At 39.8% G+C, this 15905-nt stretch overlaps 1 protein-coding gene and 1 long non-coding RNA gene across 5 annotated transcripts in view; both read right to left on the reverse strand.

The window, feature by feature from the left end:
* Positions 1–6665: 6665 nt before the first annotated feature.
* On the reverse strand, positions 6666–10468 carry LOC106936575 (uncharacterized). The gene is made up of 2 exons (XR_001422158.1): positions 7317–10468; positions 6666–7219 (listed from the first exon to the last, which is right to left on the reverse strand). It is a non-coding gene; the product is annotated as an uncharacterized LOC106936575 (long non-coding RNA).
* A 1421-nt stretch (positions 10469–11889) lies between these two features.
* Positions 11890–15905, reverse strand: part of arhgef4 (Rho guanine nucleotide exchange factor (GEF) 4) — a 45165-nt gene continuing 41149 nt past the window's right edge. For 2 of the 4 annotated variants that reach the window (XM_015017668.1, XM_015017671.1), the window contains exon 10: positions 11890–12582. In XM_015017668.1, the coding sequence (XP_014873154.1) occupies positions 12428–12582 (155 nt within the window). In that variant the 3' untranslated portion in view covers positions 11890–12427. The remainder of the gene's footprint in view (positions 12583–15905) is intronic. The other 2 variants (XM_015017669.1, XM_015017670.1) reach the window with 2 other exon arrangements.

Genomic DNA, 15905 nt, shown 5'->3' on the forward strand with positions numbered 1-15905 from the left:
TAAATCCACCTTTTCAATATTGAGGCATTGTGAGGCCAGGCATGAGAATTAAACTCAGGTATAAAGCCATTCTACAAATTACTCAGTTGCTTTTTATAAATTATTTCATATACAGTGAACCCTCGCTATAACCCAGGGGTGTCAAACTCCAGTCCTCAAGGGCCTCTGTCCTGCAACTTTTAGATGTGCCTCTGCTGCACCACACCTGAAAAGAATAATTAGGTCATTAGCAAGGCTCAGGAGAACATATCTACACAGGGAGGAGGTAATTAAGTCATTTCATTCCACTGTTTTTTACCTGTGGCACATCTAAACACTGCAGGACAGCGGCCCTTGAGGACTGGAGTTTGACACCCCTGCTATAACCTGTCATGGTATCGCTGCTTCACAGATTTTTTTGTGCAATCGTTTTTCCCAAAGTGTTCTGTGTCCTGATTGAAAAACTAAAAACAGTCTCCACACATCTTCTCTACCCGAGTGCCAATAAAGTTACGGTGTTGTTGGGTAAATTGTATTATCAATTATTTGTTATATCTTTATTATGTTCCTAGTTTATGTAGTCTTACTTATTTAGTCATATACTTTAAGAAATGTTTGTGTTGTTAATCACTCTGATTTCCTTTCTCAGAAGGCCTCTCTGAAGAAGAGCAGTGACAACAGCTCTTCACAGGACGGCCTGCTTTGACCTCTTAGATAGCTATAAAACCATCGCCGTGAAGATTCACAACTTGTCCTGCTTGATCCTGGGTCCGGAACTGGATAAGCTAGTGTTAGTTAGTGATAATCTTGGCGCTGTGACTGTGTGATGGAGTGTCATTCCCCCTCCCTTTAGAGTTACAGCGCTCTCTGTGACAAGGGTTCGCTGTAAATTTAGCATTTACTTTTTCCACAGCAGGAGTTCTCAAAAAAGTGCAACAGGCTAAATTTCAATATGTAAAAACTAAAAATTTATGGGGAAACAGTCCACAACCATACTGATTCCACTTTTGTGGAATCAGTATGGGTTTTGTCACTATGGTACATGTTGACATTTTTTATTGACTGTATATCAAATATATTTAAAATTTAACTGGATATGACATAATAGAATACATAATATTCAATAATACAGAGACTTAAATCTTATTGTATGGACTAGGTCATCAAATCACTACGTTGCCTGTAGGAATTTTTAATGTCCAGCAGGTGTCAGTATTCAGTGACAGCATTGACACAGCTTTGCTATGGGTCAAAATGATACATGACGCCTCATCTACCAATGACTACTAAATTGAGGAGTATTTAATAAAATAAGGATCAGTCTAATATTTTAACATGCACTAAAGTTAAAGCTAGAATTAAAACTATCATAATTAAACTATTTCCAATAATGTCAAGTTATAAACACAGAATTAGTTTAGGGTATTCTAAATATCAAAATATGTGAGAATGAGAACTGAAAGTGTCCCATCTCACAACAAATTATTGTCCATATATAAAACTCCAAGATGGATGTAACTGATCTTATGATGAGTTGTGACCACACAAATGGTAAGAAATGGACTTTGAGGGTACCAATTACAGATTTGGCCAATAGCTGGCCATTGCACTGTAAAGACCTCTGTGTGGCACACCAAGAAGCATGTCTTGCAGTTTTGCATGGAAGTAGGCAAAATTGTCTCGACTTAGCTTGATGATAACTGACTTAACAGAGTGGGAATTGGACCCAGACATTTTACTCCAATGGATAAAGCACCCAGTGAAGGCATTGCTCCATGCCTCAGTCCATGGAACAGCTAATGCCCATATGCCAAAGGCAGCAAAGAATACAAGTGTCATGAATTGGATTGAGGTGCAGTGAGGAAGATGTCGTGGGACCAGGTTGAGAGATGAAAAAAATGGATTTTAATTAAAAAGGTATCCAAAATGGTTCAAAACACAGGCAGCACAATTGAGCGGACAGTAAAGCTCTCACACTGATAGCACTGGCTAACAAGGAACATGCGATACATGGACAGACTGGAACTACAACTTGGACAAGGACCTGACAACAAAGAGCACAGGTGGGTTTAAATAAAGAGGGGATAATCAGGGAATGAGACACCTGGGAACATTAAAGGTGAGGACAGGACAACATGGAGACTCACTAGAGAAATAAACCCAATATAAACAAAAAATAAAATCCCACAAAAAGCACATCAACAAATTGAGTGCAGTTTTATTTGCAAGGTGCTCTGCTTACAGGCAGATTATAATTGTTACAAAGCTGTTTACATGCATGATCCCATAAGGGGAAAAAATAGCTTGAAGTAGATTAAGATTGAATTAAATGTTTCAAGTACCATAGCATATTCAGAAATTGAAATTAACTGTTTAGAACAGCAGCAATGCAATTTACTTTGAGGGATTTTACTTTAGGGACTTATGTCTTCCCATACCTGTCAGTAGTACTTTGAATGGGACACATTGCTGAAACAGTCACTACTGTGTATCATTTTGTTTCTGAACTCAGAAATGATACTAATGTGAAGAGAAACTAAAGGTTTTGGATTTAATTAAACTGTGAGAATGTTGTCTGCAATTTAAATTGAGTGTCCTCATATGTGGACATAATTTTTCTCAACTACATCATGTAAAACAAATTTTATATTTGGGCTGATTGGGACCTAATAATTGCAAAAATTAGGATTTAATAATAAAGGAGCTCAGGTCTTAGGAGGTTAAGGCTGTTTAGCAGACCTTTAAGCTGAAGATTTCCTGAAATGAACATTCATTCCTTTTGCAGTTGGGAGTGGAGCTGTAAGATTGAAGAGAGAATACCAGTTGGCATACATGTGTGTGTGAGGCTGTTGCTCATAGAAGACTGGACTGCATTTAAGACTCTTGAGTCCTAGAGTCACCTTTCCCACGTGCTGTTCCTATAGGCGGAACCTGGGAAGGCTGATACGTACCGTGCCCCTGGTTTCAAAAACACGCTATCCGTTAACACCGCAAGGTGGAACTAGCATGCCCAGGAAGCAGAAGCGTTCTCCGTTGATTCTCTTTTGGTCTGGGTTGAGTACCGATGGTCTGCTTGGTGGGGGGTACTGACTCACCTTTACCAAGCTAGCCAACATGGACTGTGTACCAGCAGATCTCCACAATGTTACATCTCCCCATGCCACAGTGCTACCTAGAGGAATGAAAAAAAGAAGCCATAGCAAAGTATCACCTTTCCCAAGGAAGGAAGGAGAACCTGGAAGAGCCACAGGAAGCTGCAGCCTTCCAGGTCTCCAGGCACCTGCTGGGATTGATCACCCCAGTATGTGTAAAAAATCATTCTAGCGCCATCATACACCGCAAGACCTCTAGAATGAACAATATTATGTGATCCAAAAAGGGTATATTACCCAAAACTGCCACCATGGGATACATCTTCTATGATCAGCAGGCAGCAGTTCAACTAAATGCACTCCATTCTGTGTCATGGTGCAGATTTTCTACATGTTTCCAAGTTCATTCTAAGTCATCCAGTTCAACAGCTGAGCTCATTCTGATCACAACAGTATATGGTTTATTAAGGTTTGCAGCAAAAACAGTTGAACTACAAGCTAGAATTTGAAGCCCCACTATGCAATGCATTCTGGGAAATGCTGAAATGCTGACAGACATTTTAAAGGCCATTTCTGATGTTCAGAATGGCTTTTACACACATTTTGGCACATAGCAGAAGCTCAGAGATTATATTTGAATCTGAGCTGTGATTTCTGTCTTAAAAACTGAGTTTGAAGACAAATGAAATCAAATAAAACATGGTTAAAAGAGTAGACACTTAAAACCAAAGTCCAGTCTTCAGAGCAGCAAATCCTTCATCCAACAGAGGCTCAGAGATGGCATTTTAAAAGTGAAGTGTGATTTATTTCCAAAACAGAGTTAAAAAATAAATAAAAATGGAATAAAATCTGGTTAAGTTGAAGTAAGAGGTAATTGAAGTTAGGTTAAAACCCAGCCCTATAGGAAATCCTAGCCAGACTGAGTAGGCAGAAAAATGAATGGGAGTCTTTAGCTCAGACCACCAAACATGGTGGGCACCTGCAGAGGGTTGGAGGGAGCATAGAAAACCAAATTTGGTCAAAAGAGCACTTATAATTTTGGAGTTGCTTTTAATGAGCAATTCTTTAAATGAATGGAGGTCAATGGCAGGTGTGTCAAGGGAAGGAGCCACACCGACCAAACTTGGAGGGTATGTAAGGCCCCTTCCACATAGTCTCTGTGCCAAGATTGTCCCCTCTACAATTTTTTATTTATTTTGTTTGCTCTAATGTGCAAGTGGGTTTCATCCTATATCCCTAATCCTCCACTAGATGGCTGCATAGGACTGTCATTGGAAATGAAACTCTCCAAAGAAGTCCAAACCACATCAAAACCTAATCAAATGAAAGAGACCGACAAATATTAACAATTTTAAAAATGCCATTTATTTTATAACAAATTGCAAATTTTATTATATTACAAAACTGTGCATGATATTAAGTTAAAAAAAAAGATATCAATGTATATATATTAAATAATGTTATTGTAATACACTGTAAGGCCAATAACAGCCCATCTATTTGTAGAAGTATTTTTAATTTCTGTTTTCATGTATTTGTATATATTTTCAAAGTGTATAGTTCCATGTTGTTTTATGATGCTACTCATGGGGCTGCCAGAAGGGGGAGTACCTTAAAACCCTTTCACTGACCCTCCGCCCTCTCTCCTCCAGCATGCACATGGCACGCCTTCCAGGATACATCTGTCTTTTTCTGTTTGTTTATAATCTTGATTGACATACAAAATAGATATTACAAAAACAGCATAGAGTGTGAATTAATGACCGCCAGGTGGCAACAAAGATTGAGGCAGTACATCAGCCTAGTATTACATAAATAAATTAAAGAGAACATAAAGTGCAAATTTTAATAGCTTTAGTATTGTTGGAATTTCCAATAGTGTTGATATATTGTTTGATCTCATTGCCAAAAATGGAAAGATTTTTTGTTTTTATTAGTGTAACTGCATTTATGCATGTGCCATTTGGCTAAGTATATAATAAGATTAATAATATAAAAATGTTTTTTTAGCTGTTGGATAGTTAATGAAGCAAAACAATACATGTTAAAAAATGGAGACATACGGTTCAATAGAAGCAGAAATCACAATGAAAATACTTTTCCAAAATTGAATAGAGAAAAGTCCAAAATAAATCAAACATCTTCTGCGTTTCCTTCACAAAAGAGCAAATAATATCCATTATTGTTAAAATGTTGTAGAAAAACTTTGGATGGGTAAATTCTGTGAATAATTTTAAAAGACACTTTTACTTTATTAGTTATCATATATTTGGTAAAGTCCAAATCCTTTTCCAGTTAAAGTTATGAATAAAGATGTTCCAATAAAATATTGGAACATCTGACAAAGAGCTTCGGTGGTGCTCATGGAGTTGTCAACATGGAGTTTACATGTTTTTCGGAAATAATGAGCATTTTTTTATGTTTGTTGCTTTACAGGTTGAGCAGAAACAGATTTGGAAAAATTTAAAGTTTGGTTGGATAAAAATGAAAGTCTTGGATTCTGTCCTATTACATTTTTAAATAAAATAACTACTCCAGCAAGTTGGGAACCAGGGTTTTTTGTTTCTTTGTGTGTATGTGTGTGTGGGGGGGGGGCGTGGGGGGGGATTTTGTCTGCCTGCTGCTTCCCCTCTTCATCCACTAGAGGGCGACTGGAGGCTGCACCTGTGGAGACCGTGCACGCTGACTCAGCCAGTGCACCTGTGATCTATCAGCTAATCATCCTGGAGTATATGAGGAGCTGACTGCAAAAACCTTGAAACCGTTGGCTCACTCCTCCTTGCCTGTACTTACCTGTCTGCCCTCCACCACATGTGGCCTCCTCATCTCCAACAAAGAATCCATTCTATCAAGAACTCACTGGAACCTGAATTACTTCAAGAATGCCCACAAAGAGACCCAACCCTGGAACCCACAGTATCTCCTCTTTGGTTAAAGTCTGTGGAATTAAAACAAGTAAGATCTTTCTGATTGTTTCAAAGATTCAATCTTTCTGACGACCTCGAACTCAAAATTTTCCTCTCACTACTCTTCAGAAAACAGACGACCCTGGTAGACCCTCCCAAGGACCAGACTCAGATTCTCACATTGTTGAAATAAACTTTATTTATCTGATTATCTGTTCTCCTGGTGGTGTTCTGTATGTGGGTATAGAAACTGGAACCCAACATGACATTTACAGTATCTTGCAAAAGGAATCTGACCTCTTAATATGTTCCATTTTCTCAGCTCTAATCCACAAACCTCAGTGTGTTTCATTTAGGCCATCTTTATGCAACAGGAAGCAATGCTAAAGTTGAAAATAGCTGTGACAGTGATCCAGATTCCACCTGACATGGCAATGCCTCAATCTAGTGGACGATAACAGGAACAGCAAGAAGCCCAAAGAAGAATTATTTTGGGTTGAACTGACACAAAATGTCCTCCACTGCAAGGAAGGTCAGCTGTTTTGGCCTTTTGACCAAACATTTTACACATGCTCAAAGCCAAAGTTTACAACAAATGTAAAAAGAAAACATTCTGTACCATGGTTGGTCAACCGTCTTCTATCCAGGACCAGAAGGAAAAAATGGGGGGCGGGGGGGTTATTAGCAGCACAAGACAAAACAAAAACTTTAATTGCAACAACACAATTTAAAGTCATACTGAACTTTGGAGTACACAGAAAAGAGCAATTACAAAACTAAAACTTCAAATTTTATTGAATAGAACATTGTCAACATAAGACTAAATTATTTCTCTTGGGAGGTGAGCCAACCTCACCCATCCAGCTAAGATCATCCCCTGGCCTTCCAACCCTAAACGAGTGCTGCCTCACCCCATGGTCCACGTAGATTTCCTCTCCCAGCTTGATGTCTCTTGTTTTTATTAGGAGAAATGGGTCTGCCAGGCCTGGGAACTTCACTAACAGACATTTGGTGTTGATGATGTTGGCAGAACGGTTTATTGGTCAGCCAAAGATGGCGAGCTGCGGATGACTGTCACACAGGTGGACTTGAGAGTTTATGCAGAAGTCCATGGTCCCCAGACTTGAAAAAGTAAATCTATGCATCTTGTCCTGCCTTCAGGGACCCTGCAAGCTGCCAGCCTCGGCAGCAATAGTGAATATTCCATGGTAGTCACATGCGATGGACCCCTTGATGAAAGTCCTGGTTGCAAAGAGTCATGTGGAAGAAAAAAAAAGTTATTAATTTATTATTTTAATTACAGAAGTGTCAGTTTCCAAAACAAGATCAAGGAACCCACCTCTTCTGCTGACAGTGTTCTTGCTCTCCGAAATGACAAGTCCCATTCACCTCTGGTCCTGGATGTGGCACATAAAGTCCTGGCTGGCTTTTGGGGTGCGGTGGATAGCGCTGTGCAGATCTCCAGGACCTCCTCTGCAGTGTTAGAGTTCCCAGCTCAGTTGGACTTTGCAATGAAGCTCTCCAGCTTCTACCGGCTCCATTTAGCCAGGAGACAGAAACTACCCATGCATGCGGTTAGACCTGAATATAACATGCCCTGCATCAGAACCTGGTATGGTAGGGTCAGTAAGAGGAGGAAAAGAAAAAAAAAAACTCAATCAGGTGGTACCGCCTTGTCTTAAACTGAATTAACTGCAACTTGTCAAGGAGGCTACTTGTCAGGGCGGAATCCGGCCTCCACTTTCTTTTTAGGAGGCGGCACATCATTCAGGGTTATCCTAAAAGACTTGAGAAAAGTGCCCAGGTCTGTGTATCCCTCACAGCTTCGCCTCCACCTTTTGGGCCTCAGAGCATTGTCTGTGGAGCTAAAGGAGATAAATACATTAAAGACATCACCAAACAAACATGGCTACCCCGAGATGAAATGCACACACCCTGCTCAGCTTTAGGTCTTCGCTCTAAGGAACCACCAGGTGTCACTCCCTCCACGGCTTGAGCTTCCTTAAAAGGGAAGCTGGAAGGATGGTGGCAAAGTGTCAATTTCCTGTGTGACCAGGTGTGTGCTGCGCCACTGTTTGCTGCCTGGGCCCTCCTATTAATGACGTTTTGGGGTTGCGTTACCTGGGGATGTGGTTACTCGATGCCGCAGGGCTGCATCAGATCTACCACATCAAGGGTGACTTTAGAGTTGGTGTGGTAAACCAGAGAACGTGGGTTTATCTGATGCAGTTATATCACTGCTCCTGCTGTCTCTTGAATTTGATTTCCTTTTTTAGTCCACCAAGTTTTGGATTATTTGTCTTGCCTTAGTGTTTGTGAGGGCAGGCTAAGATTTTTTTCCCCCATTTACTTTGTTTTGTTTTTGGGTTACTTTCTGAAAATGCACACCTTATTTGTGTAAAAACAAAATTTGCTAATTGATTTTATACTGGCTGTTTATTGCATTTTGGGGACAGGAGTCTTAACATCTGACAAACTATATACTGTTGAAAATCAGCATGAGCTCCTCTTTCGACCTAGATGCATTAAAACAAGCTTTGAAACAAGTTAGAGATCGGCAAAGAACCTGAACGGACAATCAGGTTTGGACTATATGGCTGCTGGACTTCCCCAGAGTGCATTACGGTTCCTTCTTTACTATGTACTACAGCTGCATGCTGCCATTTTGATCACAGAGAACACGTGAGGCTACAGCTGAACCGTTGCAGCTAACACTGGGTAAGTCTTCTCCGGGCTCAGATTAGTTATATAGCTTCTTTTGGCATCACTAAAAAACGAAATAGTAAAGGTAAAGAATAGAAGATAAAAGGTGGATTTAACTCGGTTTAAAACCAGATTCTGGTGTTCTTTTAGAAATAAAGGTTTAATTAACTTTAAATCAGACTACTTTCAATTCCTTATTCATCTTTTGAGAATAAAAGGTTGATGGGGGTTCCTCAATAATTCTGTTTGACACTTCACACATAATCTTGCACAAATACTCACAGAAGTCTCAATTTAACTCGATTTAACTCTGATTTTTATACCGGACACACAGCATGGTTTCATAAAAATCAGATTTTTATGAAGCAGTTAGGGTTCTGTTCATAGCTTTGTCCAGCAGGGGGTATCAGAGGTTCTTAAGGAGGTGTTTGAGGACCTTTTCTGAATCCAAGCAGCCAGATCGAACCATGTCACTTCCTTTTATCAGCACCTACTCACCTGCTAACGTCAATCTGGACCAAGGTTATGAGAAATTTTTTTGTAGGATTCCAGTCTCTTAGTGGAAGGCTGACCAATAGGAGGGTCATACCTGCTTTCTGACCAAACAGGAACCTGAGGGACCATCACGTTCATGCCAAAATCAGATTTCAGATGGAGCAGAGTGCAATTGGGCAGGGGCAATGCTTCAGACACCAAAAATGGCTGCTACATCATTGTACCCACAAAGTTTATTTAGTCCCACCTGGCGGGGGCCCACAAAGACAAAATTGTGTTTATTTAATTAGTTGCCCGGTTTGCAGAAACAGATTTGTGGGTCATACGGCAAATACAATGCTGGCGCGACTGGTTTTACACGAGTGAGATGTGTCCCGGAGGATGGTGAGGAAGGCCTATGCCTTGCTGAGCTCGCATTACATCCAGCACAGCTGGGGCTCAGCGAGGGTCATGGTCCTGGAACAAAATCCAAACTGGACCAGGGGCCAGAAAACAAAGGCGGCCTTGCTTTGGATTGCCAACCTAGGCACATACTGACCTATGGGGCTGAACGTACAGTGTTTGCTTCTGTTTCAGGGGCTGGAAAAAGTATGGCCTGTGTATTGCGAAGATGGTCTTTGACTATTTTTCATATTTCTTATTACGAAAAATAAACGGTTTTTCTAACTTCAACATCAGACCTATATGTTTATTTTGTCAAAAAAAATCTTGTCCATAGTTGGAGGACGCAGATCCGCCCCCCTCCTCCCCACCTTGGGCCTGGTGTCTGAAAAACATGGAGGCAGAGAAACTGAAAATCCTCATTATTAGACTGGGTCATCATTAGACTGAGGGCAGCCAGACTAATTTATCTTGCAAAATTATATTTAGCTAAATATTATTGTTGAGGGGCACTAAGAGGCTCCCTGACCCACAACTAAAAAAAAAAAAAAAAAAAAACTTGACAAAAAAAAAAAATCAAAAAGGGCAATAGGACCATAAAGGATAAAAGGGGCAGGGGCTCAAGACCCCTCTGATCCCCCTCTGCATGTCCCTGTTCTAGTGCTTTGCAACTAGAACCAAGTCAAAATGTTGTGTTTCAGGAGAGTTGCAACTGAGAGGGCCAAAACAGCTTTATCTCAGCAAAAGATTCAAAAAACTGAGAACTTTAAGTTTCACAGTTCTGGATTCTAGTTTCAAACTACTAAAACTGTTAATCTTCATCATTCTGATGTGTTTAGACCAGTGCTTCTCAATTCCAGTCCTCACCGCCCCGCTGCTCTGCATGTTTTAGATGAGCCTCTATTCCAGAACAGCTGATTCAAATGATTGCATGACCATCAAGTACTGCAGAAGTCTGTTGATCACAAAAATATTCAATCCAGGTGTGTAGCAGAAGGAAAAAACCTAAAACATGCAGGGCAGGGGGGCCTGAGGACCGGAATTGAGAAACACTGGTTTAGACCGTAAATAAGGTGGAATATAGAATATGGAGTTGAGAAACCGAAAATTCTCTCTTTTGCACTTATTTTGCTGAGATAAAGTCGTTTTGGGCCTCTCGGTTGCAACTGTGATTAAGTAAAATATCAAATTGAATTTCACACCACTGCACTTACAGTAACAGTGAATGCTGCTGCGTTGTTGCAGATGCTGCTCCCTGACTTGTTTTTAAGGTCTTTTAGTCATTTTATTGTTTTTGTTGACTTTGCTTTTGTTATCTATGTACTGATTGTTAATTCAGCCTTCTTTTTCAGTAAACTACATCCATCCTTTGCTTTGTTTTAGTGAAGACCATTAGCCTATGCCTTGTCTCCAGCAGCTATTTGGAGCTGCTATGTGTGGCTTATACTAACCTGGATTGTGTCATTTTTGGTTCATCACCATGACAGCACTGCTCCAGTACTTTGCCACAGAGCTTTTAAAGATCTGTTTACATATGCATGGGTTACCACCATCAGCTCAGCTTCTACACCACAATATTTTCCACCTGCACCGTCCAAAATACACCCATCGAGGCTCTCACCGGATCTTTTGCTGTGACATACCTAACTCCATTAAATATACCTGGTCTACTATTCATCGTCTACCGAGAAACATTGCGTTGAGCACAGTGTGTTTGCCCTCCTGGCTCGGTCAGCTAACTTGGTTGTCAATCACAATAAAACCATCAACTTTGGTCTCTTCAACATTGACTCGCTAACTAGTATGGGGTATCTTGTGCAGGACATAATTTCTGACCGAATGTTAGATTTTCTGTGCTTAATCTAACAGTCGGCGATGTCTCATGATAATCTACCCACGAGAAGTGGAGGGTGGCACCTGTAACTGTTGTTGTCATTCATTTGAAGCAATTGTATATCAGCTCTCTGGACCAACTCCCACTATTATTGCCACCTTGCACCGCACCCCAAAGTATAATAAGGGTTTTATTATTGAGCTTGTATTGTTTGGTTATATTTATGCATGTCAGATCACACTGTGTAAAATATAAAATGAAATAAAAATAAGAAATAGAATAAATGGTTTACTTTCAGTGATGTGGAGAGGTCAAGGATCAGACTGCTGGAATGTGTTGCTGGTGTTTTTGGTTATGCTGGGCATTTGACCTTAGACTGAAGTACTCTAATCTTCCTTGGGAAATATTAGAATATTAGCACATCAGAAGAGAAAATTCAAATCCAAAACAACACACAAAGTCCACAGAATACTTAAAGCATGTAAAAAGACCCTATACATTAGCAAAGAGAAAACACAAGGAATTTTATTCTCCAAATAGTTTCCCTCATTTTTTTTAAAGCAGACAGAATAAGCATGAATATGAAATTCTACCACACAATGAAAAGTCTGAAATTTTTGTTAAATTATAAAATAAAAGCACAGAGCAGTGTAAATAAACACAGTTTTGTTGCCAAGCAACATTTTCACAGAGGCAGTTTAGCCAGGAGACCCACAATAAGTTGCAGCAGTAAAACAGAATTAATACCAGTCAGTTTTTGTCTTAAGGAGCATAAGTACATTAGGCAAGAATTTATTGTGACTGTTTAACTCAAGGGTAACGAGGAGACCTTGTCATGTCTGATTGTTATCCAACCAATAAAGTGCTTTCAAAAGATGGTTTTACCTTTATTATAGTCCACTTTATCTATACAAGTCCACAAATCCCTCCAGGAAAGGTTATACATAGGAAAGAAAAGTGGAATGATTAAAAAGGCTCTATGGAGGCACGAACTCTTCTCTTTCTCACAACTTTGCTTCTCCTTTCTGGTTTGATTTTTATTTCTTGAAAGGTGTCAGTCTCCCAATGTTATGCCAGAAGGTGGTTTTGCGCTTGGGCTCGGCCAACATGAAGACCTGCTGCTGGGGGAGAGCAGTGGGTAAGGATGGATGTTTCTGACGAAGGAGGAAGTCGCAGTATGGCCTGGTCACTGCTGATAAGGAAATCAACACATAATGTGTGGCTCTTATGTGGGACAAAAATGCTACTGATACTGACAGTACACTTCAACTATAACTATATATATAACAATTCATAATAAACAGTGAGTTTCACCTTCTCAAATAACTTTAGATAAAAACAATTCAAGTGTTATCCAATTTGCAATGATTTAGAGAAAGCAGACTCCCTCATTTGAAGATTGACAACTCGATGTTAGGCTCTTTGGGTTGTTTTGGTGTTTTGATTACTTATTTATAATTCCGTTAATATTGTGTTCATTAGTTTGAATTATTATTATTATTATTATTTTGGCTAGATCAGTCTTGTTCTGGTTTTTTGTTCAGTCCTTTCTTATTGTGTCTAGTTATCCTTAGTTATTCTAGTTTAATTCTGTTTCCTATGTTTAGTTTTGCTTTACTGTTACATTCATTTCCTAGTCCCCTTGGTGATCTCCTCACCCACGTGCCACTTTCTCTCTCTTTATCTTTCTCCTCATTCTGTCTTCTGCTCTCTCCCCTCATGTCTACAATTGTCTTGCTAATCACCCCAGGTCTTTTGTTCTAGGACAATCGCATTATTTAAACCCTTTTCCTGCTCACGCTACTTGCAGATTCCTCCAGTAAAATCTCGTCTAATCTTGCTTTGTCCATGTTTGCTTTTTGTTCCTTGTTCCTGTTTTTGTTTGGCTCTGGCTCCATGCATTCTCAGTGACTTTTATAAGCTATTAGTTTTATTCCTAAAACATTCAACATAATCCATGCTCCCAGCTCTTGTCTGCATTTTGGTCCATCCACAACTCACCAGTCATGAGCCCTCATGTACCTGCTGATTCCAACATATGTTCCTCCATACTGAGCAGCTCTCTGATAGTAGATGGCATGTCCGCCATCCACAGCTAAACTATAATGTTGTTTGGAGTTTTCAGTGATGTAAATCACAAACTGATGAATGAATGCGGTCAGCTGTTAATCAAATGGTTTCAGTGCCGTACCCTGCTCAGTGCTGCTAGTACTACCCCTGAAGTAGGTATGAAAATCTGAGAGCAGCCAGGCAGAGCTGGGCTGGAACTGCTTTGGGAAAAGAATTTGGCCAGGGTGGACTGAGACAATATTGGTTAGAGGTGTTCTAATGGAAAAGCACCTTAAGTCTGCTGCCCCAGTAGCCTCTCCACCTGACCAAACATCCATCCACGGGCTGTTTACTTAGTCTGTTTTTATTTTTATTCTGTTCTCCCACAAATCTAATCCACTCATTTAATAGCGTTCTAAAGTTTGCAGATGTTGTGGGTCTGACAATGATGAGAAGAGAGGAGATCTAGTACCTGTCCAAGTGGTATTCACTGAGCAATCTTGTGATGAAGACCAGCAAGATAAAGGAGGTCATTGTAGACTACAGGACATGCAAGAGGACAGTCCACATACCTAAAACGATTCAAGGGGAGGAGTGTGTGGACATCAAATTCCTGGGCATCAACATCACGCCAGACCTGAACAGGTTGCTGAACACCTCTTTTCTCTTCTTCCTCAGGAAACTGAAAAGGTATGGACTCCCTGCTCAGTTGCTCAAGAACTTATATTGAGTGCGCCCTTTGCCTCAGTATGACTGTGTGGTAAGGCAACTGGACATTCCAGGATAATAAAACTGAAGGAATTGTTAGAGAACATTTAAACATGAGAAGCATTTTAAGATGGGGTTAGGGTTAAGATAGATCAGATCTACACTTTACTAAGAGCCATTAAGACCAACCTAAACTGTTTTTGTATTGTAAGATAATATTTATGTGGAAAAATTGCCCAGTTGATTTGGCATGCAATGATTTCGTCTCAATTCTTACACTCTGTCACTGTCGGGAGAAAAGTAGCTCAGTCTGCTTTAAAAGCTATGGTGCTATTATGCAAAAAAGCACTTAAAATCTTGAAGTGGGACCACTGAAAAAATACTGGAGAAAATGTATATTTTTTTCTTTTTTAAAGTTAACCACCTCTGGTCTTACCCCAGAGTTGGCGACTAGAATGATTTACAAAGCTGTCTTTTTTATAAAGGTCCAATCAAAGGACTGGATTTGCAAATTAGCCTGTGGCTAGAAAACCTATCAACAAAACAACAGTTGTTTTGTATTTCACATAGCACTATTGAATTTTCTGTTCTTGAGTAAATAAATTTGAACTAAACTAAACTGAATCAATGCTTGAATCTCTCCTTTGTCATCTGGCCTCCTACCTGTGCTTTATATGGAGCTTTTCCATCTTTTGTCCGAACTCTAGTTTTGGTTCTTTTGTGGCCCTCCAACCCAGTCAAAGTTTTGCTTCCTGATTGACTGACAGCAGCAGATGAAGCTTTGAAGCATATTCTCTTGCAGAAGAACCATCAGCACTGGGCAGGTAACTTTCATTGATCTAATGCTGAACAAATATCAGTTTGCATAAAGACTGGAAGTGAATTGGCTGGTGGATCTACAATTCCACTACTGTGAACAGAGTTTCCTTAGAACTTAATCACTGGAGACTGTGGAGATGACAGTGGAATTCTTAAAGATTCCCTCACATTCCGTCCCCTCATCATCCTCAAAAACTGTCTACTGGGGATACTGCAGTTACAAGGAAACACCCTTTCTCAGGATCTGAGGTAGTGTCTTTGATGTTTGTCCATCAAAGACACTGTTCGGAAGACAGCCCATTAGAGACTGTCCTTGCTTGGCAACTAATAAGTTTGTAATTATTAGAACCTTCCATAGGAGCTGCTGGTCATCTTCTACATGGCCATTGTTCAGTCTGTCCCGTGTTTGTCCATCACTGTGTGGTTTGTTAAATCTACAAAACAGGACAGGGTCAAACTGCAATGAACAATGTATGATGGTGCAGTTTGTTTTGGTGTATGTATGTGGATAAGATACATTGTATTGGGGAAGTAGTTTGAACTATTTAGCTTTCCTGATCCCTCTGTGGCTGCTATTGAACTGTCATTTGGGGTGCTGGGTGGCGGCTGGGGGGGAAGTGGACTTGGGTGGCCATAGTGTCAGTATGATGTATGGGAGTGTGAATGTCTATATGAGTATTGGTATGTAGTTGGATGTGAATGTCTCTGGAAGTGAATTTTCAACTATAAAATTTAGCATTGGAACAATACTAGATTATTTTGGTACTAACTATAGGTGTATATATACGTTTGCTTGTTGTATTTAGGGTGTATTTGGGAAGGGGTAAGATTAAATAAGTCGTTAACTTCTTCCCACCCCTTTTCAGAAATGTTAAATGGGACTTTTGTGATATATATATATATATATATATATATATATATATATATATATATATATAT

The sequence above is a fragment of the Poecilia latipinna genome, unplaced genomic scaffold (assembly GCF_001443285.1).
Source record: "Poecilia latipinna isolate Pla-1442-1.1 unplaced genomic scaffold, P_latipinna-1.0 Scaffold2176, whole genome shotgun sequence".
Classification (NCBI taxonomy): domain Eukaryota; kingdom Metazoa; phylum Chordata; class Actinopteri; order Cyprinodontiformes; family Poeciliidae; genus Poecilia; species Poecilia latipinna.